The following is a 21,902-nucleotide window of genomic DNA, read 5'->3' as shown; positions in this document are numbered from 1 at the left end:
TTATTTGAATTATAGAGAGAGAAGAAAAGAAAAGAAAAATGAAATGAAATGAAAGAAAGAAAAGGGTGTTGTCTGTTCGACAAATATCTTTTGCCTTTATATACATTTTATAAATAAATAAAAATAAAAATAAAAGTAAAATATATATATAAAAAGGAATTAAATTATCAAGTGGGATGCATTCCGCGGAAAAAGTACGGATGCCTGAATAGGAATAAAGAGAACAAAAATAAATTATAGAAATAATTATGAAAATAAATATGAAAATTATGAAAATTCAAATGAATTGAATTGAATTGAATTGAATTGAATTGAATTGAATTACAAGTAACTGGTAACTGGTAACTGGTAACTGGTAATAACAATACTATTATCAGTATCAGCGTTGCTATTAATCAACTTGCGGAGAAACTCTAAATTTCGGTTCTTTTCTTATTCTTATTCTTATTATTTGACTACCCCCTCTTTTTCTTTTTACATATATTTTTCCCCTTTTTTTTTTACTAGTATTATCTTTTTAAAAGCAAGTATTAGGTATCAAAGTATATAAATACCTGACAGCCTTTAAAACTCCCTTGTTAGGATAATTATTATGATTCCATTGAGCTGTACAGATTATCATGCACTAATCGAATGACAAATCTATCAATCTAGTCAATCAATTTCAATTCATTGATTTCATTGATTGATTCCATTGATTGAATATAAGCAAATATACGTATCTGTATATCTGTCATTGGTAATCCTTAGCTGTATAATTAACAATAAAAAATATATTATTTTGTTTCTATTGTAAGGTGACAATAATTACACGGCCAAAGAGACTAAATAGGACTGATAGATCCAATTATCCTATTTGATCCATTAGAACAATATTATTTTCCATGGTTACCAAATCTATATAATATAATATAATTTTTATTTTTATTTTTAAGAGAAGAAAAAAAAAGGTGCTTTGTGTGACGAGTAATTCACATCATCCTTTTATTTTATTTTTATTTTTGCAACTTACTTTATCTATCTTTAATATTCCTTTCTCTCTCTCTCTCTCTTTCTTTCCTTCTTCTTCTTTATACTTGTATTGAGTGTACTGCTTGTGTGTCTATATCTATATAAATCATATAGATAGATGGATCTTTCTTGGTGTATTATCTGTGATACGCGTGTGGATGATGGTTTGGTAAGCTGAGTAGGATGGTAGCCAGAAAGGCTCATTCCTTCTTAGACAGACTCATTGTATTGCTCAGCCAAGTGCATGGCCCGAGACCAGCCAGCAGCACAACCCACAACAGCATCAGCAACAGTCATAACAGCAGTACCAGCACCATCAGCAGCAGTTACAGCAGCACAACGCCTTCATTCTCGAACATTCAAGCCATTTGGAAACAGTTCTAGCAACAACGGCAACACCAGCAGCAGCAGCAGCAATAATAATCTGCGTTTCAAAAGACCTGTTGGCCAAGCACTGACCTCCTCCACCTGGATCCCGTTGTATCGCCGCCGTCGCAGTGTCATTCGCCGATACTGGCCAATAACCACAGGCCAAAGCTCGGTGCTTGTATCTCAAGATTGCAATTCTCATTCTCCTCTCTTATCTTGTCTTGAGAAATAACCAATATATATATATATATATCTATAGATGTGGTCGAAATTCCATTCAATCATATCTTTCTCTATAGACAAGTATGAAAAATGAAAGAAGAAAGTAAAAGAAAGACAAGTACCCACCTTCTTCTTCTTTATCTATTCCACACATTCATTTATTCATTTATTCATGTATTCATTCATTCATTCATTTATTCGTTTAGTTCAACTTGACCTGGCTTGGCTTGGCTTGGCTTAGCTTAGCTTAGCTTAACTCGGTCTTTTGTTATCGCTTATCTCTCTTTTTCTATCTCTTTTTCTTTCCTTTTATTATCTTTTTCTTTTATTACATTTATCCCTCCCCTTACTCTACTCATACCTTTCCTCATTCTCTTTTTTTAAAAAAAAAACTCCCAACTTCTTTAGCGTATGTCTCTTATATCTATATATCTTTAAATTTCTCTATTTTCTTTTCTCTTATATTGCATGCCATTAATAAATAAATAAATAAATAAAATACAAATATATATATATATATAAAAGATTAATTTTGTGTGTAATAGTGTGGGTAATGCAAAAGACCGTTTCAAAAATGAAACAGTAGTTTAATTATTATTATTTATATTTATATTTACTTTTGGTATTGAATATGAACTTTTTCACTTACGTTTTTTAGATCAATTATTCTCACATCTCTATCATCAAACTCTGTCTATCCTTTTTTATTTAATTTAATTTAATTTAATTTAATTTTGATTTGATTTGCTGTATATTTACCTCTTTTGAAGAAGAAGAGAAGGAGGATCTGGATCTGGATTTGGATTTGGATTTGGATCTTGATCTATCTTATCTTATCTTACATGTATATTTTATCTCATAATCAGCCAATATCCCACACATATCCACACTACTACTATTACTACTACTGATCTCTTCTGGTTGTTGTAGAGGATTAAAGGTATTTATATATATGGGTCTGTGTATGACTTGCATAAAATTCAAGCCGTAGATTGGTAGCACACGAAATTATTATTATTTTTCTTTTGTCTCTTGAGAAAATATATATAATATTAAACTATCTAAATAAATAAATATATATATATATTATTTTAATAAAGTCTTTGTGTCAAGACTTAAAATTACAAGAGTTTATAGAGTAAATTTAGATTAACCAAGTTAAAGACATAAACACGCATATATATATATATTATTATTATTTACTAAACCAACAATTTGAGTGGCAAAATTGTCTTAAATATACATATATTTATTGGAAGATGGTATTATAAACCTTGAACTTGGTTCCAAGTAATTTGGAGGAAGGAGGTGTATTAAACATCTGTACTATTACCGTAAACCTCCTTTTTGGTTGTCGTCTCAGATGATGTCAATTAAAGATGATCTTTAAGAAATGAATCAATTGGTGCTGTGTCAGTACAGAATAAGTATGAAGAGATCAATAGGTAATAACCTTTTAGTAAGATGTGTGAGAACTCCAAGTCATGTGACTCACAATACCTAAAGAATCATTTTTTATTTTATTTTATTTTATTTTATTTTATTTCTTTTATCAGAAAGAAAGTGGCTGAAATAGATCACTTTTATATATACTTTATATATAATTATTATTCTTATTATTCTATAATAATAATAATTCATGCTCGGCCATGCCATCAGAGCAAGAGCTTCTCACTTTTGCTGCAGCTGTGCAGTATTACCAAGAAGACACTTCACAGCACACCTTGTTTGATGCGGCGTGTTATGCATTCCTTGCATTCGATCAAGCAAGCGTAAGAAATTAAAAAGAAGAAAGAAAGAAATAAGAGCTCTTGTTTTTATCATTCGCCTATCTATATTTTTATTTTCTTAATAATAATTAGAAGAAGTACAAATAGTAACAGTAGTAACAGTAGTGACAACACTGTAAACATGAAACGCATTCATTCAATCATTCATTCATTTGTATTACTCTTGCTTAGCCTCCTAGTGCCCGTCTCACGGTCCTCTACATCCTCTACGGCCTTTATGCAGACCTTCCTCTCGAAAAGAACCCTTTCTTGGCCTTTTTTATAGATCTAATTGACGGTAACGACAAACCTAATGCCGATGATGAGAATGACGATGTCAAACGCAATCAAAACGACGATAGAGAACTCGAGCAGCACTTTGTCTACTGTATTCTTGAAGGCACAATTCAACATGTATGTGTGTTTTATGTGTATATGATACATTCAACATCTTTATTTATATATGTATTTATTTATTTTACTAAATGATATTGCATATATATATACTTTTTTTAAAATTCAATTTAAAATTGTCTATTAGGTAAAGGATCTTGTTCCTCAGTCAGTGTGTGATGATCCAAGTACACTACCTCCAATTCACCACTTTGCTGAGCGTCTCACTCAACTAAAGACATGCGTATCTACATTAGTGGATGACCCGTAATTATCGTTCTGTCACTTATATATATATTATGTATTATAAAATAAGAAGAAGAAGAAGAAAGATGTTGAAACTTGAATGCTTATAATACTTACACCTATATACATAAACATACACATACCCACATCTGCATTTATTATACATATATAAAAGCTGTGGTGAAAAGAGAGTTTCAAAAACTATCAACAAACCAAAAGATACCAAACAAGCGATCCAATCAGGCTATGTAAATCAAGTCGAATATTTGTCACAGCAAATGGAAAAGGTGCATTGTTTATTACTATTCGTATTTTAAAAGAAATAAAAGATGTGTATGTGTGTGTGTAAATTATTTGGACTAATTCTTACTGATGATTCTATTTCATACATATGTCAATTATATTCAACTCCTCTATCTCTCTGTATACGAATGTGCTATTACTATTATTATTGTGGGGTGTTATGTACACGTTTAGATCACTTGTCAGACAGAACTGGACCAAGATATCATTGATTTCATTAGAGACCTTACTGCAAGTGCTTGCATTCGTACACTAACTATTCCCGAAAATGAAGCAAGTTACTATTACGATTATAATTGAATATGCATTATCTTACATACTTACATACTCATGTGTACCTGTGCGTGTATTTAAATATACATTCACATTCACATTTACATTTACATTTACATATTCTCTTTATGAACAATAGGTTCTTATGCACGCTTTTCACACCCACCCTGAAGTAGTAGATATTTGTGGTCTAAAGCCAGAGTATTTGCCTCGATGGATTGAGCTCAATTTATTACTAGCTTCTGATATTACACCAATGTTTCTCAAACGACCAAATTTTGAAGAGTAAGTCTTTAATGCAATATATATATATATATATATATACATGCGTGTAATGTGTAAGAAAGAAAGAGAGAAAAGAAACCTAATCTATGATCATGTAGATATCTACAGGCATTGTTGAATGTTCCTGTCTCTGGTCATTCATTAGATGTCATTCATCATCTGGTAACCTGCGCCAACCCATGCCACCTCCCAAGTGAATTTCTTCACATGTATATTTCAAACAGTATTCTTTCATGTGAACTTTTAGCCAAAGGACCCTGGCAGGATCGTCAAGTCAAGCTGGTAAATAACAAATACATACATACACACATACACATATGTATATATATATATGTATATGAATATCAACAAATATTTATACATCTATATTGATATATTGATACTCATTATTAATTTAATTTGTCGTGTGTTTGTATTTGTGTAGGTTGCTAAATTTATTCAATCTTTGTTGGAGAAAAAGATAATCAGAATGTCAGAATACCTGGTTGAAATACAATCGTTCTGTGTTGGTTATCTTCGTTTCAAAGGAGTCGCAGTACTGTTCAGAATGGTCTCTAGTGAGGCTCAAAAAGCAGGATACGAAATTGGTAGAGCAAGACCCACAGAACAAAAACAACAACAACAACAACAACAACAACAACAACAACAGCTGGCAGGACCCAGCTCATCAAATGTATCCCGTCGATCGGTTGTCTAGAGAATTTTTATTGTCTAGTTTACCTTTTTGTTTTCTTTAATTTTATTATTTTTATTATTATTATTATTATTATTATTTATTTCTGCTGATATCAGAATCAGAATCAGCATCAGCATCAGTGTTATTATTCTAATCATTATCATTTACTTACTTATTCACTTACTTATTCACTTACCTACTTACTTACTCATATACATTGGTAGTAAATTAAACCATTAACAACTGAGTCCATATATATTAGAGGAGATTGATCTAATATACAAACAGGAAAATAAAACAAAAAATAAAAATGCCCATTTTATTACAAGAGTTAAGTATCAATAGTTAAGGTAGCAATCCAAAAGGTATTTCATTTTCTTTCCCCCTTATTCTATATATATACTTCTTGTTACGTAGTGGTAGGGCTTTTATCTGAGGTAGATGACTCTATACCAAACTCTCCGGCATCTACTAGATGTGGCAGGGGAAATGATGGTATGGCTTCAGTTGTTGAAAAAACGCTCCTAAATTTCTGACTGAACCCCATCATTCGGGAAAGTGGTGTATATCCATAATATCTTTTCCATGATTTATCCTCTTCTTTATCATTCTTCCTTTCCAACTCTTCACTACAACTATAATAACTTGTTTCTTCATCGTCGGCTTCATCGTCGGCATCATTGTAATCAACAATGTCGTCATAATACTCTTCTTGCTCTTGCTCTTGCTCTTGCTCTTGCTCTTGCTCATTACTGCTTTTTATTTTATTTTTATCTTCCTTTTTCTTTCTTTCGGATTCTCCTTTTTCTTCGACACTGTCAACGGCATGGATCCATTCTTTAATAAGGAATCTATCATTTCTGAAACCAGTACGGCTATCATAGATTAAAATAACACTATCATTATCGTCGTCGTCGCCGTCGCCGTCGTCGCCGTTGTTGTTGTTGTTGTTGTTGTTGTCGCCTTCTTTATAGTCTTTATCCGTATTATCATTATAAACATAATCACAATCATGATCATAATCATAACGATAATGGTAATCATAGTCATAATCATAATCATAATATTCGGTATTATCGCTGGATTCTTCAGCGTATGCGGCTGGTCTAGTGGTTGTTTTTCTTCTTTTTCTTATATATGTGCTTTGAGAGCTTCTTTTTTGAGAATGAGCTTGATGTTGAGGTAGTGTATCACTCTGGTAGTCACTCTGATAGTCGCTTTGAGATTCACTTTTCAGCTGAAGTTTACTTCCAGGTTGCCTTGATATAACAGGCCCGGAATAGGTGTTGGTGGAGGAGATGGTTTGGTCAGTATGTAGTCTGAGGTCGTAAGATGTGTGTGTTTTATTTTGGATGAGATCAGTGGTAGAGGTAGTTATAGATTGATCTGGGATGGGTGTGGGTTCGTCTGACTTAGTGCTGCCTTTGGTAAGTTTGTGTTTTGATGAGATCGACAGACTGGACACGGGGTCGGTGTCTGGCTTACAGCACAGGGAACATTTACAAGGTGCGTTTAGGATATTCCTTGTACGCAACCAAAAGACATGAGGAGCAAAGTCCTCTAGTGTATGTATTATATTTAATTCCAATATGAAATACAGTCCTATTTTCTCTTTCTTTCTTTCTTTTTTTTTCTTACCTGGTGAAGTAAAGACTTTACCTGATGGATGACCTACAATAATGGATAATAGATATGTATCTGTTAGAGCATTATAGAGAAGACGAAATGACACAAATTACCCGTGTACCTTGAATGTGGTTGAATGTACTGCCTAAATGTAAATGTTTTGGACGAGCTGTTCCGATGATTTTGTAGTTTTCGGGCATTTTTGTGAAACTAAATACATCTGCCGTAGTTGGACGCAATGCACCAAGATACATCAACCAGAATGTTGTCGTTATAATTATTGATTATAATAGTAATCATAAATAATGTCAGTTATGATGATGACGAGTAAGTACTCGACATTTGACAGTTGAGGATTATGAACAGCAAGACGATCTTACCTTTATTTAAGCTATGCTTTCGATTAATCTCTTTGTACGCTTTCAAACATTCTCTAATTCGCGCCATCGATTTTTTCCAACTAATTCCGCGATTTGTCATTATAATGTGGTTTTCATTTGATGGTTTGTTTAGTCGAACACCATCTGATGCGTTATATTTTTTAGGCATCTCTGTATTCCTTTTGGCTATTTTGTCTTTTGGGTCTTTGGCTTTAGGTTTTATTATTTCTGTCTTTTGATCTTTCTTTTTCTCTTTCATTCTCTTTATTTATTTAATTTTTGTTTTTGTTTTGTTTAAATATATTCTATTTTATATATATCAAAGAGAGAGAAAATGTGTTTAGATAAAGAAGTATATATGTATATGTATAGTGAAAGAGAGGTATAGACAGATAGAAAGATCAATATAGAGATGCGCTCTATGCATACAAGTTTACGTCATAGAAAAAAAAAAGAAGGTTTCTTGCTATTTGTTTTTTTTTTTTGGTATGATTTGACATGGAAAGTGTGTAACGAACTCTCTTGGAAAGCTAGAAGAAGTAGAATGAATTGTAAAGCAATAGAATGTGTTGACCTGTTTGTTTTAAACAGGTATGTATGTATACATGTCATTACCAATCAAAAGAAGGATATGAGATTGGGTGCTCTTTTTTTTTCTATATTCTTACATGGATTGGTCCTCAAATGTAATATGTTGGCATTCACGTGAATGGTTTGGGTACCTTTCTTTGTTTCTTTCTTTTTTGGGTTTGTCTTATTCTCGTCATATTAGACCATTCCTAACAGACTATAAGTTTCTTTGTAAGTTCTCTAATATATATATATAAATACATACATTTCACAAGGGTCTCGATCGATCGATTTGTTATATAATTTTTTTTATTTATTGTGCTTCTGTAACTGGGAATAGATCAAATCATCTATAGCTATTATTCTTGGACCGGGTTGGGGTTCAAGGAACCATTGTACTCTAATAACCAATAAGTACCCACACACACACACATTTATTACAATTAATATAAAGAGAAAGAGAAAGAGAATGGATTGGTGCTTTGAGGGTTACAAACAATTTTTGGCTGTTTTTTTTGTTATAAAATAGATAGATAGATAAAATGTTAGGATTATCAATCGATAGTAAAGAAGGTAAAAGATTGAATGGCTTGTGATTGTAGATATTTGTTAATCAACCAATGATAAGCTCAAGATGTTCATAAGAAACATAAGGTATATTAGCCAATTCATTCAATTCATTCAAGCCAATCAATTAATTGGATAAATTTGACTATCTGTTGTTGTTGTTTTGAGGGGTGCAAGGTTTGGATTTGTGATACTTGAGCCTAAAAAAGATGTATACAATAAAAATGGAAGAAAGGAATAATTTGATTTTTTTTTTTTAACTTTTACTTTTACTTTCTGACTCACATTGTAGTAATTATGTAATAGATTGATAACAAACAAAAATGAGGGGGGGAATCTTGTTGTTTTGAGTGTTGTCTTTTGAATGTATAATTTCTAGTACTACATTTTGTAACTAAAAATTATTTTTCTAAAATAAAATAAAATAAAAAAATCTAGTGCTGGTCAATGCATTTTTCACCTTCAAAATGAATTTTATTTTTATTTTTTGTGTGCATAAAATTTGATAATCTTCAAAGAAATTATATTATAAATATGTTTATTTTAGATGCATTATTTACTTCTCTTAATAAATGACTCACCTTTTCAATAATTAGTATATAGATAGAGATTATACTATACACTTCTTCTACTTTTTATATATCAAATTGAGTTCATTTACACATTCACAGACCGCAAGAAAATATAAAATATAAAATATAAAATATAAAAGGGTCGGGTGAAAGAGGAAGAAGAAAAAAAGAAGGGGATACAGGGGTGAATATGGGCGAAGGGGGTCTTTTTTGGGGGGGATGTGGGGCCAGTTGGACTGGGTGTGGGTCATAAAGAAAGAAATAAAACATAAAGAAGACCAATAATAATCTAGATACCGTTGCCAAAATGGTCTTCAATTCTGTGTCCTGTCCTGTCTTGTCTCATATATCACACAACCTTTTCAACTTAGCTATCTATATATTTCTTCTTTTGATCTATAATTCATAAAGTAGAATTTCCAACAAAGTTGACTGTAAATTCCAAAAAAAAAAAAAAACTTACTTCTTTACCTGTTACCTCTTGTTCCTTGTTCCTTAATTCTTCTTCTTTTCTTGCTTGTTGCTTGTTACATTTGTATGTCCTATTTTCCTTCATATCCAATCCCAACCCAAGCCAAGGAAATTATAATAAAATCATTATTAATCCCGATTAATAATAAAAATAAAAATAAAAATTAAAAGAAAGGAAAGGAAAGGAAAAGGTATTGAAATATCCACAACACACATACACACACACACAAGCTCTTTTTTTTTTGTTTTCTTATATCTATACCTTCAACATAAAGGAGAGAGGTAGACAATAGACAAGATAAATACAATTGACAATCATTGTAAAAAAAAAGAGATTTTTTTTTCTTCTGTAGTGCTTGATGGTTGTTTCTTTGGAATTTTTTTTTAGAAAATAAATATAATACTAGTAATGATAAAGAATGATAATGGTAAAGAAGTGTAGAAAGAAAAGAGATATAAAATATAAAAACAAAAAAGCAAAAAAAAAAAAATGAATAGAGAAGTATAAATGCAGATCAAGAAAAGGAAATGTAAAATTTGGCTTTGGGTTTTTCTTGAGGAAGGATTATGAAGTAAAAAAAAAATTGGTTTTTTTTTTCTTTAGCATTCAAAGAAGTGTTGTTTATCGTTCTTCAAGGTCCCAGTAGATGACCATATCATCTCGGTTCATTGCAAATTCGAATTCGACGTTTTCGATGCACTGGACCTCATGAACCAACAGAGCAGGAATCATGCAGTCCTGACCTGGACCGATCAGATAGGCCTCACCGTTCTGCAGATCGTTCACCTGGATAGATCCAGAAATGACTTCGATCCTTGATACAGAAGGAAAATGATGTGGTGGCTACAATAAATCGTAAGTAACTACAAAAAAAATATATTACAATAATAATATTATTTACCAGTACTGTTCCAATTGTAAATCGCATGGTTGCTTTAAGATATGGCTTCTTGACCATGTTCTTCCATTCACCACCTAAACAGGCAGGAAAGGATGGAATGGCTGTGTAGTGAGACTTGCTCAAAGGAGCAGAAGCATTAGCTGTGGCTGTGGCTGTGGCTGTGGCTGTGGCTGTGGCTGTAGATGCAGGCATGTTTATGGTGGTTATAGATTGGTTGCTTTCTGGGAAGTAGAGTACAAGAGAAAGTCTTTTAAGAATGGTTATAAAGAAGACAAGTTTAGTTTTTTTTTGTCTTTTTTTTTTTCAAATTATATATATAAAAAAGAAAGATCTTCCCAGTCACAGTTTCCTTTTTTTTTTTATATATTTATTTTTTAAAAAAAACTGTGATACCCAAAAAGAAAAAAAAAACTATGAGGGACTTTATATAATAAAATTTATATACATATATATATATATAGTGTATATTGCTCTTTTTTTTTTTTTTTTTTTTTGGGGGGGGGGGGGGGTAAGTTAAGAGGGGAAGGAGGGGAAACCTTATACAAAAACGGGAATGAATTTTATATAATAATAATATATATATCTTTATAGTCTGTCTTTTCGATAGATTTAATTGCATGTTTAAACTGATAAGACTAATATTCAAGAGAAAGAATATACAGATATAAATTATATATAATACTGATTGTATTGAATATACTATAGACGTATTGTGTATATGTGGGGGAGAGGTATAGAAAGTACAAATCAAAGGGGGGATTGGAAGAGGATGGGATAATGACTTGCACAGGGGGGGGAGAGAGAGAGAAAGGCGGAGATGAAAGAAACAATCGAACCAGACCAGGCCAAACCAACCCGAAAAGAAAAATCAGATCAAATCGAATCGAATCAAACCAGACCAGACCAGACAAAACCAGGCCAGGCCAGGCCAGGCCAAGCCAAAACAGACCAGGCCAGACCAAACCAAGCCAAACCAGAGATTTGCCAGGTCAAATAACCAATAATCAACCGTCATATAATCACATAATCGACATTACTAAAACCAAGAGCCAATGCTATTTTTTTTTCTGACCAATACAATTCCATTATCTAATCCATGCCAGAGAAAGTGTGTGAATCTTTTATATGATTATTTGTTGTGATGGCTTTGGTCTCTATATTCAATTCAATTCAATTCAATCTAATATAGAACTTTATAGCTATAAATATGTGCTGTATGTTGTTTCTTTTTGGTTTGTACAATAGAAAGAGTGTGAGAAATCCTTGGTTTTATTTATTTAGATATTCAGCAGTGGTATATTTTCTTTCTTTCTTTAGTTTTTTTTTATCTATCTATCTATCTATCTATCTATCTATCTATTTTAATATATATAATATAATATAGCACTTATCTATATCTATATAAAAGATAAAAAAAATTATATACATATATATGAAAACACTCTTCTTGTACACCACGGGTGGCACGTGCGTGTAGAACCCTTTGATGGCTGCTTAAAACGGTGGTCGGGTCAGAGTTGCTCCGGAAAAAAAATTTAAAGAGAGAGAGAGAGAGGTTGTGAATAGAATTTCGATCAATTTCATTTATCTTTTCTTTCTTTCTTAGTTTACTGTGATTTGTTTTTTTTATCTTGTTAAATATTGTGCAATGACCTAATTCAACCAGACTAAAAACGATAATAGTAAAATAGAATAGGATAAAAAGATAGTAGAGCCGATTGGGTGAGAACAATGTGAGCAAGGTGAATGATTTGATTTCTATCTTCAGTTGTGAACAAGAAGCAGTTAACAACTATATTCTATTGATTGGTACCAATTGCTGCTCTTCATATTCAAGATCACAGAGCAAATCACATGTATAAATATGTATGCACGCGTGCGCGCGTATATGCGTGTGTGCGTATGGATACATATATGTATAGATTATATATATATATCAATTATATAAAAACATACAAATATGCTAGTATTTCTGTTCTACTCTATTGTAAAGAAAATAGACTTTCTTTGGCGAATCATATCGTTTCTTTATTTATTTATTTATTTATTTTCTTGCTTAGTTATACTTCTTCTTAATACAACAAATTAATATATGTATGTTTTATGCTTTGAATTTTATTTATTTTAAACCAGAATACGTCAATTTATTCTTTATAGGTTTTGAAAAGCACAATAATCTGGCATCAAAAATAAAATAAATAAATATTTTGTATATAAAAGGCCAATGGAACTCACGTCATTAACACATCACTTTCATTATTTAGTATATATTTCTTACAGTACGTCTATATACATTATGTTTGTTAAAGGGAAAAATAATCAATGTCTTTCTGTATATACAACATAACCACATACCACATAACATAATACTATCATCATCACCACCAATCTCTAATCGTCTATTTAAATAAAACAAAAAGAAAAAATTGTTATATAAACCAAGCTTTGTTTCCCCACCTCTGTTATGCTTTCTACTAGACGTTTCTTTATTAACTCACAAGCTCCTCGCCTCATCAACCCCCTACTCTTCAGAACAAAAATGACAACTGCAATGCATATCTCGGATACCATGCTCAATGGTCTCATCCAACAAGCCAATCGAGAACTAAGTTCATCAAATGCCTATCTTTCCCTATCTCTCTGGTTCCATGACCAAGAACTACCCGGCAGTGCTGAGTGGTGCAGAACCCATTCAGACGAAGAACGCTCCCATGCCCTCAGAATCTTTGATCACATTATCAAACGTCGTGCAAAAGGTGCCCTTGTCAAGACAGTCGATGCTCAGAACAAATATGAATTTGCCAATCCAGCAGAAGCATGGTTAGTTTAATATATTCAATAATGTATGTATATATACTAAAAAAAAAAAACAAATTAAAAAAAAAGGAAACTTGCAATGGAAAACGAGCAAGAAAACAGTCGACAGATCCATAAACTTGTCTCTCTGGCCCGCAAAGAAGAAGACTGGACATCCGATAACCTGCTCCAGTGGTTTGTACAGGAACAGTTGGAAGAGGAGTCTGCGGTAGAAGACATCTATACAAACGCTGCAAATCTTATCAAAACCGAGGGTCTTTATCGCCAGTACGATGACAAGATTAAAAACAAGGAGCATTAAAAGTATATAATGTAAATAATTTGTAAAAGACCTCATTTCTCTCCCCCATTCTTTATGTTTGAATGTATATACAAAATAAAAATAAAAAGATTACAGAAAAAGTGTTGTATATAAATTCTACAAAAAAAATTAAATAAGAAATAATTATACGCGCACAAAATGCTATTCTTCGTGTCTGTTTGTGTCCCAGGATTAAGAGAATACTGTGAAACTTTAACTCTAAATGCTAGTACAAAAAAAAAATAAGCTATAATATACACATAATATATATATATATAAAAAAGAAAAAGAGGTATATTTATTTAATATTTCAAATGATGTAAGAAACGAAAAAGAAAACCATCTATAAAATAACGAAATTTATTAAACTACACTGACTAATGCATATATCATAGATTTAGCTATCTATCTAGTATCTCTTTTTATTTTTATTATTATCGTTATTATTATTGATTGTTGTTTTGTTGAATTCTTGTTATCATTAGAGGATTTTATTGTCTCTGAATATAAAGGTACAGACCACCTAGCTTTTTAAAAGCTAGCACAGTATTGACTTGGACAGAAATATCAATTTCATTAAAATTTTTAAAAAAAATTGTTGCTGTTCACTATTTTACCTTTTTTTTTATTTATTTATATATATATATTAACAAAAAAAAAAACAAAAAAAGGGAGAGCTCAATTACTTTCTTAAATTTATATTAATTTTAATTCACCAATATTAATATACCACAATCTATATATTTGTCTATAGAGATCATGAAACCCCCCTTCTTTTCACATCTCACCCTGATTTTATTTTACTTTTTTTAAAAAAAAACTGGTATTAAATTCGGATATTGAGTTAAGGCTAAATGACACACAGCCCAAAAAATATAGCACCGACTTTAATTCTTAACGGAGACAATTAAAACGGAACTTAAATATTTAAAGATGATTCGCCACGAGCAAAAGTGATTTGCGCCGGGTTCGAACCGGCGACCTTATGCGTGTGAGGCATACGTGATAACCAACTACACCAGCAAACCAGATGGTTTATTTATGTAAATAAAACAGTAAAATCAAAATGCTGGCAGGCGCACGCACTGTAGAGCTGTTGCTTGCCTTTAAGAGTATATATTGAGAGCATCTTCAGCAGTAGCTTTTATCCCAACTTTTATACTGTGTTTGAACTTTTAGATAAAAGTTATTTTCTCAGCAGTTTCTTTTATTTTATTTTATGAAAATTTTAAGGTTCTAAATTGTATCTAGCTGCTATATTTGACAGAGATTTAAAAGTTCTAGCTGAAAACACTTGTAGTAATCCAGACACTCAGATGTTGGATTTATCACATATAAGAACATATTCATATTGGGATAGCATAGTAGCTATCATCTTGTCAGTATAAAATATATAAACGATTAAGTAATCAGCCCAATAATTATTACAGTTAGTACTGTAGATAATATCTTAAAAATTATTAAGATAATTATATCATACTGCCAGGTAAACTGTGTCAGATCGATATGGAGCTAATTTAGTAGGAAGTCCTAAAGCTCTAGTATAAAAGAGAAAAGAATAGTTAAGAGCTAAAGAAGTACAATTTATGACTTGATGTCATAATTGTAATACTGATACTAGTTAAGCAGTAAATACACTCTAATAATCAAATATAGTAAAAGAAGAAAACATTAAGAAACTAAGACATAATGACAAGAGCAGATTGTGTTTTCTTATAAAAAGGGACACTTTTTATTTATGAATAAAGATAACAGATATATAGTCTCAAAGTATTTCTATATGTCTCTATTATCAAATATTTTATTTTTCTATTGTTTCGTACCTGAAATACCACACCAGTAATTATTTGATAAAAAATGTATATTATTATAATGATAGCAAGTATGTTATTTTTTACCAAGTTCATTGTAAACATCAAAGGTTCACTGTGTTTTCTGAGAAAATGTAAACGATCAAGTTTAAATAAAGATTCTGTTTACAGAGTAATAGACTTTACTGCTAATTGTAACAAGTATTTTTTTTAATATATTTACTCTCTACTTTATTCCAAAAGTCTATATATCTTCAAGTAACTAGACAAGACATATTTTTCACAAGATATTAAAACCATACTTTTCTTTCTTTTTTAAAAAAAAAGAAAAAATTAATATTTGGAATTACAAGAACTCTGTAATAAAATAACTTTATTGAACTAGAAATATTTACATCTCACAATGTGTGTGTTAAAAAAATCTCTTTTCCTCTCCTTTATATCAAAAAAAAAATACATGTAAAATTACTGCAGAAAATATGAAATCACATAACTTCATGACACATGCTCAAAATAATATCACTTTAAATAGTTTGTGTAAAGACTTACTCTTCCATTTACATTTATTACATAAAAATAAAAAAAAGATACAGTTTATTTGATTTTATCTAAAAAAATGTATTATCTAAAAAATATTTACTTTTATTTAAGAATATAATACTTTTAATATAAATATTTTTTTGAGTATAATTTACAATGATATTAAAGACATGTAAAATGCAGAGGGAAAAGTGATGTTGGTGTAATTTTACAGCTAAAAAAAAGCAAATTAGAAATCACAATAAAAAATAAAATCTAATTTTTAGTTTTTAATTTTTAATTTTCTTTGAAAATTTAACAATGTTAATAAAACTATATTAAATTCTCAAGTTGACAGTCTTTTGCAGTATATATTCCTCACTTGAATCATCATCATCATTATATGACAAAGGTAAACCATAAATACCAATACCGAGAGAAAACATATAATCAGTACCAATACTGAAATCATACTCATAACTATTAGTTAAATTCATCACTTCAAACTCGCACTAAATAGTCTTACTATTGCAAGTTACATTGATCACACAAGTACCGATTCTTATAATCTGGGTATTGCTATCAGCCAAATGAATAAAATACTTATGAACATTGTTTTAGCTCAACAAATCTTTATTGATGTGATTGATATAACTACTGGCTATTCCATTCTTTGAGCAAAAAATCTTGTCCACTGAACTGAATGCGGCACTGCAGTCTAATGGGGAGATAGTTCTAATAGAATTATTTGGCAGAATAAAAAAAGGTAATATTAGTGCTTGTTGTGGTGGTTGAAGTTGAAGAAGTTTTTAAGAGGAAGAATTCAAGATTTGAAATTAGGAACGAAGATTCATGAGAACTTGTGTAGGTTTTGTTTATTGAGAAAGATTTTGTATCAAAGTTTGACGAGGTTCCTACACTGAACTACTACTGCTATTTATATTGTTTTAGATTGGGAAAATTATATGACTGGGGTCAGGTAATCGATCCTATCTGAGCCTTAATCAGAGCAACGTGATCTTGGGATAATTAATGTATGATTAATTATATAAATGTGTGTAGTCCCAATGAAGTATTAATATCGAAAGTAAATGTGTTTATGAGTTATAATTATGCTTATAATAATCCACTGATGTATCCCATATTATGGTAATATCATCATATGAAATATAATCACTATCATGCATGCTAAACCTGTGTGTTAAATAATAAAGTAATTGGTAGACACCTTTGACTGGAATAGCTGAGGCCTTATATTATTTCCTTCAGACTTATTCTCAATTACAGCAGTAGTCAATACTCATTTACAACAGTGCTCATGTTTTTAAAATCTTTTTTAATAACCATGTCTTTTAGATCGTACTTACAATCAGGTGTCATCTTGGCCAGGGCACTAGTATTGTCTTAATATTCTGACCAAGACAATGATGGACCATCACCAGCAGAAAAAAACCCATCAGCAGTAGAAGAGAGCCCACCAGCAACAGAAGAGGGAAACCAGCAGCAGCAGAAGAGGTAAACCATCAGCAGCAGAAGAGGAACGTGCTGATCTATCAGTAGGTGTATGCAGAGCCATTGTTGATACCTTCATCAAATAATTCTCCCTTTTGGGGGAGGTGTCACCCTTCTCCCAAACACCCTTGCAAGAGAAGCAAACATTGTCTTTGATTGCTTTCTTGAAACTCCAAGACTTCTTGGCGGGTTTTGGATCATTGTTCCTGACGAAGGCTCTCTTCTTTCCTTTGTGGCTTATCGAGGAAGAGGCACCATGAGCATCTGTAAAGGACTTCCATTTGGCAGGGGTGCCAGACTCTGCACGTTGGTTGAGCAGAGCCGTGTAATTGCTAGTGGCAACACTAACCAACAATATGATGTCCTCCACTTTGGAGGGCAATTTTGTACTATAGTTGGTCGATAGATGAATCAAGCTTGCTTCCTGGACTTCCGGGCACAGATTCCACCAGAAACAAAAGGCCATCTGGATGCCATCCTCCAATGAGGCTTGTCTCCTAGCTGTTTGAAATTTAGCTCCAAACGCACGAACTGACTCACCTTTCTTCTGCATCATTTTCCACACACGACCCATGTTCAGAAATCTTCTGAAAGGAGTATTGTAGTGATCCAGCAGAAGTCCTTCTGCTTTCTTCCACTTGTACGCCTTTCCCTTTAGTTTATCTTCAAATCAGAATCTTTCCTCCTTGCTCAAGCATTTGGGGAGCAGGCTCTCCCAGCAAGAGTCCAAGGATAGGGAATGCGACTCCAGGACCATGGTGAATTCTTGGCAAAAATCATCGACAGAGTCAAACACGCCGCGATTTTGCTTCACCTTGGGCTCAATGCAGAGCTGCAAGAAAGGTAAGTTGCTAGGAACTACCATACTTTTCTTGTCTTCAAGAACAACAGCAGGAGCGTTGGATTTTTCAAGTATCTCGAGGGCCGTCTGGGCATCCTCAAACAATTCTTGAGCTTCATTCTTGATGGAGGAAGCATGTCTGGCCGCGTCCAACATGGGGTTGACCCTGGAGAGGGCTATGTAGTTGGCATAGGCCACATAAAAGTTGTTCTTCTTTGTGCTAAGGTCTTCCTTAGCAGAAGCCAACAACATTTCTATAGTGACCTGGCCACTAGTGTTAACATTAACAACCGATGGAGGAGTAGACGTGGGAGAAGGAGGAACATAACCAGAAACGGACGGGGAAGGCAAGGAACCAAGACTGGTGTAAACCATTTAGGTATCAACATCGATGAAGAAAGCAGTGTAACCAAGGAGATGAGAAATATTGCCAACTTATGTGCGATAGGTTTGTTCACTTAGAACAGGAGAGAGTATGCCAGCTTCAGCGTGAGGGTTTTGTTCTTCAAGGAAAAAAGAGTGAACAGCAGAGTTTTGAGAAGACATCGTAGAATTCAAAGTAAAAAATGTGAAGTTTTGAGGTTAAAAAATCAATTAAAAAAAGAGGTAGGGGCATATATAAGAATACTTTGAGACTGTATATAGGTTTTCCTTTATTAAAGAATAAAAATTTCTCCTTTTTATACAAAAATACGATCTGTGATGTCAGTCACATCTTAGCTTAAGGATCTATTTCTTTACCATATTTAGATATTAAAGAGCTGTTACTGCTATATTTATAATTTAATCTTATAGCAATGTCTTAATATTAACTCAGTACTTAGTGTAAATAATTATTGGTCTGATCGCTTTATCATAAATACATATAAGTAATATATTTATCTGTTGACAGAATGATAGCCACTTAGCTATAACAATAGAAATATATTCATATTTTAAGTTAATAATCTTTTGCAGTATATTATCTACAGGACAAATAGATAAGATCATCGATGCTTTATAGTCTTTATTTTGTCTTTTCATCTATTATTGTCATCATTGCATTTAAAATACGATACAAATACTTGATTATTTATTTTTATTCGATAATATATTATTTTGAATATGGATATTTATTTTGATATACTTTAATATCAATATTAAAAAAGTAAACGATTCAAAGGGAAAAGTGAAAATAGTATAGTTAACCCACAATAACTTTGAATATCTTTATCCATCTTTGGTTGAGAAAATTCGAGAACATTAACAAGTTTCCTTCGGTCCTCAATAATTCCTTCAGCAGAACTATGAAACCCAAGCAAAGAAATTTCTTTCTGAAAGAAATGATATTTCTTCGAATTCAACTTCAAATAATCCACTAATAAATAGCAGAGGAATGCAATCTATTGACTTTAACAGACGATTCATTAAGCAGGGATCATGACAAACACGATATCCAGTTATTTAACCTTTACCGTTTGTCTTTTTGACTACAGTCAAAGGTGTATTCCATTGTCCAGCCATTCTTTCACCTGTTCATCCACTACACCTTGCATCTTGTAAGAAATGGGATAAGGGCTTCTGAACACCGTAGCATTTTCTGGAGTGTCCAAACATACAACACTTTCAGGTATAGTACAAAACGAACCCTTAGGAATATCTTGATTGTCTTTAATGAACGGACGAATATAATCCATAGCATCCTCAAACTGTTTGGGACCTACAGCCGGATTATTTTCCTTTTGTTCATTTTCTCTCTCAATGGATTCAAGAAGATCACTCTTATTATTGAAGCGTCTATCGGCTTCTCTACGTTCCTCACTTGAATCAGCATCATCATATGATAAAGGTAAACCATAAATACCAATACCAAGAGAAGACATATAATCAGTACCAATACTGAAATCATACTCATGACTATTAGTTAAATTCATCACTTCAAACTCGCGTTGAATAGTCTTACTATTGCAAGTTACACTGATCACACAAGTACCGATTCTTATAATCTGGGTATTGCTATCAGCCAAACGAATAAAATACTTATGAACATTGTTTTTGCTCAACAAATCTTTATTAATGTGATTGATATAACTAATGGCTATTCTATTCTTCAAGCAAAAATTCTTGTCCACCGAACTGAACGTGGCCCCACAGTCCAACAAGGAGATGGTTCTAATAGAATTATTTGGCAGAATAAAAAAAGGTAATATTAGTGCTCATGTTCTTAAAATCTCTTTTAATAACCATGTCTTTCAGATTGTACTTACAATCTAATGCCATCTTGGCCAGAGCACTAGTGTTGTCTTGGTACTCTGACCAAGACAACGAGGGACTCCCCTCAACCACAGTGGAAGCTCTTGCTGGTCTACCAGCAGAGGAGCGGACTGCCATCCTTGACACCTTTGTCAAGTACTTCTCCCGTTCCGGACAGGAGTGTCCCTTAACCCAGGGAGCCTTGCACGAGAAACAGATGCTATCCTTCATCGCCTTCTTGAAGTCCCATGACTTCTTGGGAGACTGAGAACCACGCTCGCGAGAGAAAGACCTTTTCTTTCCCTTGTGGGAACCAGCAGAGAGAGAGGACGCACCATTGTGAGCAGCAAACGAACTCCAGGAGGACGCGGCAGTACCATTGGCAGGATTATGTAACAAAGCAGTGGAGTCACTTGTTGACACACTCACCAACGAGATGATGTCCTCAATCTTTGAGGGCATCTTGGTGCCATAGTTGGCAGACAAAGGAATGAGACAGGCTTCCCGGACTTCAGGACGCAGATTCCACCAGAAGCAGAGGACCAACTGAACACCATCGTCCAATGAGGCTTGACGCCGGAACTTCTGGAACTTGGCTCCAAAGGAACGAGCAGATTCTCCCTTGCCTTGCTTCATGCACCAGACACGACCGATGTTCAGGAACTTGCGGAAAGGAGTGTTGTAATGGTCTAACAGGATGCTCTCAGTATGTTTTAACCTGTAGACCTTGCCCTTCAGTCTGTCTTCGAACCAGGATCTTTCTTCCTTGTTCAAGCATGTGGGGAGCAGGCGCCCCCAGCAAGAGTCCAAGGACAGGGAATGCAACTCAAGGACCATGGTAAACTCCTACAGAAATAGTAAACAGAGTCAAGCACGTCACAAATAACCTTCATCGGATGAATGTCAGACCTCAATTGCAGAAAGGAAAGATTGTTAGGTACAAGCATGCTTATCTTTTCAGCAAGAACAGCGGTGGGAGAATTGAAATTCTTTATGACCTTAAAAGCTTGTCCAGCTCCCACAAAAAATTCCTGAGCTTCCTTGGAAATCATGGATGCGTATTTGACAGCATCGGAAGAGGGATCGACCTTGGAAGCAACCAAGTAATTACCAAGAGCAAAATAGCAATTGCTCTTATTTCTGCTCAGGTCTTTCCCTAAGCAAACTCCAGTAACATACCATAAGTACCACCAAGAATGACACTAACAGTAATATCCGAGCTACAACCACACAT

The 21,902-nt window shown here is 32.9% G+C and overlaps 6 protein-coding genes and 1 non-coding gene across 7 annotated transcripts; 3 read left to right on the top strand and 4 right to left on the bottom strand.

Annotated features, from left to right (window-relative positions):
- The first annotated feature begins 1,091 nt into the window (after window positions 1-1,091).
- PHYBLDRAFT_182748 (hypothetical protein) lies at window positions 1,092-1,885 on the top strand. Its single transcript, XM_018438668.1, has 2 exons — window positions 1,092-1,180; window positions 1,226-1,885. The coding sequence occupies exons 1-2, from the start codon at window positions 1,130-1,132 to the stop codon at window positions 1,610-1,612; spliced, it is 438 nt and encodes a 145-aa protein (XP_018287519.1). The 5' UTR covers window positions 1,092-1,129; the 3' UTR covers window positions 1,613-1,885.
- A 1,366-nt stretch (window positions 1,886-3,251) lies between these two features.
- PHYBLDRAFT_188263 (hypothetical protein) lies at window positions 3,252-5,876 on the top strand (the record flags this gene model as incomplete). Its single annotated transcript, XM_018439474.1, has 7 exons — window positions 3,252-3,374; window positions 3,564-3,785; window positions 3,913-4,031; window positions 4,186-4,297; window positions 4,726-4,871; window positions 4,970-5,153; window positions 5,296-5,876. 7 exons carry the CDS (start codon window positions 3,252-3,254, stop codon window positions 5,566-5,568), a joined length of 1,179 nt encoding a protein of 392 aa, XP_018287518.1. The 3' UTR covers window positions 5,569-5,876.
- Window positions 5,877-10,091: 4,215 nt separating this feature from the next.
- PHYBLDRAFT_182745 (hypothetical protein) lies at window positions 10,092-10,894 on the bottom strand. The gene is made up of 2 exons (XM_018438667.1): window positions 10,636-10,894; window positions 10,092-10,577 (listed from the first exon to the last, which is right to left on the bottom strand). The coding sequence occupies exons 1-2, from the start codon at window positions 10,825-10,827 to the stop codon at window positions 10,356-10,358; spliced, it is 414 nt and encodes a 137-aa protein (XP_018287517.1). The 5' UTR covers window positions 10,828-10,894; the 3' UTR covers window positions 10,092-10,355.
- A 2,280-nt stretch (window positions 10,895-13,174) lies between these two features.
- Window positions 13,175-13,753, top strand: PHYBLDRAFT_172115 (hypothetical protein; the record flags this gene model as incomplete). Its single annotated transcript, XM_018436737.1, has 2 exons — window positions 13,175-13,455; window positions 13,522-13,753. 2 exons carry the CDS (start codon window positions 13,175-13,177, stop codon window positions 13,751-13,753), a joined length of 513 nt encoding a protein of 170 aa, XP_018287516.1.
- A 954-nt stretch (window positions 13,754-14,707) lies between these two features.
- PHYBLDRAFT_t199 lies at window positions 14,708-14,781 on the bottom strand. Its single transcript has one exon. It is a non-coding gene; the product is annotated as a tRNA-Val (tRNA).
- Window positions 14,782-17,539: 2,758 nt separating this feature from the next.
- Window positions 17,540-18,811, bottom strand: PHYBLDRAFT_66303 (hypothetical protein; the record flags this gene model as incomplete). The annotated part of the gene is made up of 2 exons (XM_018441623.1): window positions 17,540-18,247; window positions 18,410-18,811. 2 exons carry the CDS (start codon window positions 18,809-18,811, stop codon window positions 17,540-17,542), a joined length of 1,110 nt encoding a protein of 369 aa, XP_018287515.1.
- A 503-nt stretch (window positions 18,812-19,314) lies between these two features.
- PHYBLDRAFT_172113 (hypothetical protein) lies at window positions 19,315-21,902 on the bottom strand (the record flags this gene model as incomplete). The annotated part of the gene is made up of 5 exons (XM_018436736.1): window positions 19,315-19,344; window positions 19,948-20,483; window positions 20,683-21,514; window positions 21,556-21,824; window positions 21,848-21,902. The coding sequence occupies 5 exons, from the start codon at window positions 21,900-21,902 to the stop codon at window positions 19,315-19,317; spliced, it is 1,722 nt and encodes a 573-aa protein (XP_018287514.1).

This window comes from Phycomyces blakesleeanus (genome assembly GCF_001638985.1).
Source record: "Phycomyces blakesleeanus NRRL 1555(-) unplaced genomic scaffold PHYBLscaffold_21, whole genome shotgun sequence".
Classification (NCBI taxonomy): domain Eukaryota; kingdom Fungi; phylum Mucoromycota; class Mucoromycetes; order Mucorales; family Phycomycetaceae; genus Phycomyces; species Phycomyces blakesleeanus.
Note: the sequence above shows the minus strand (reverse complement) of the source record. Positions and strands in the feature narration are given on the sequence as shown.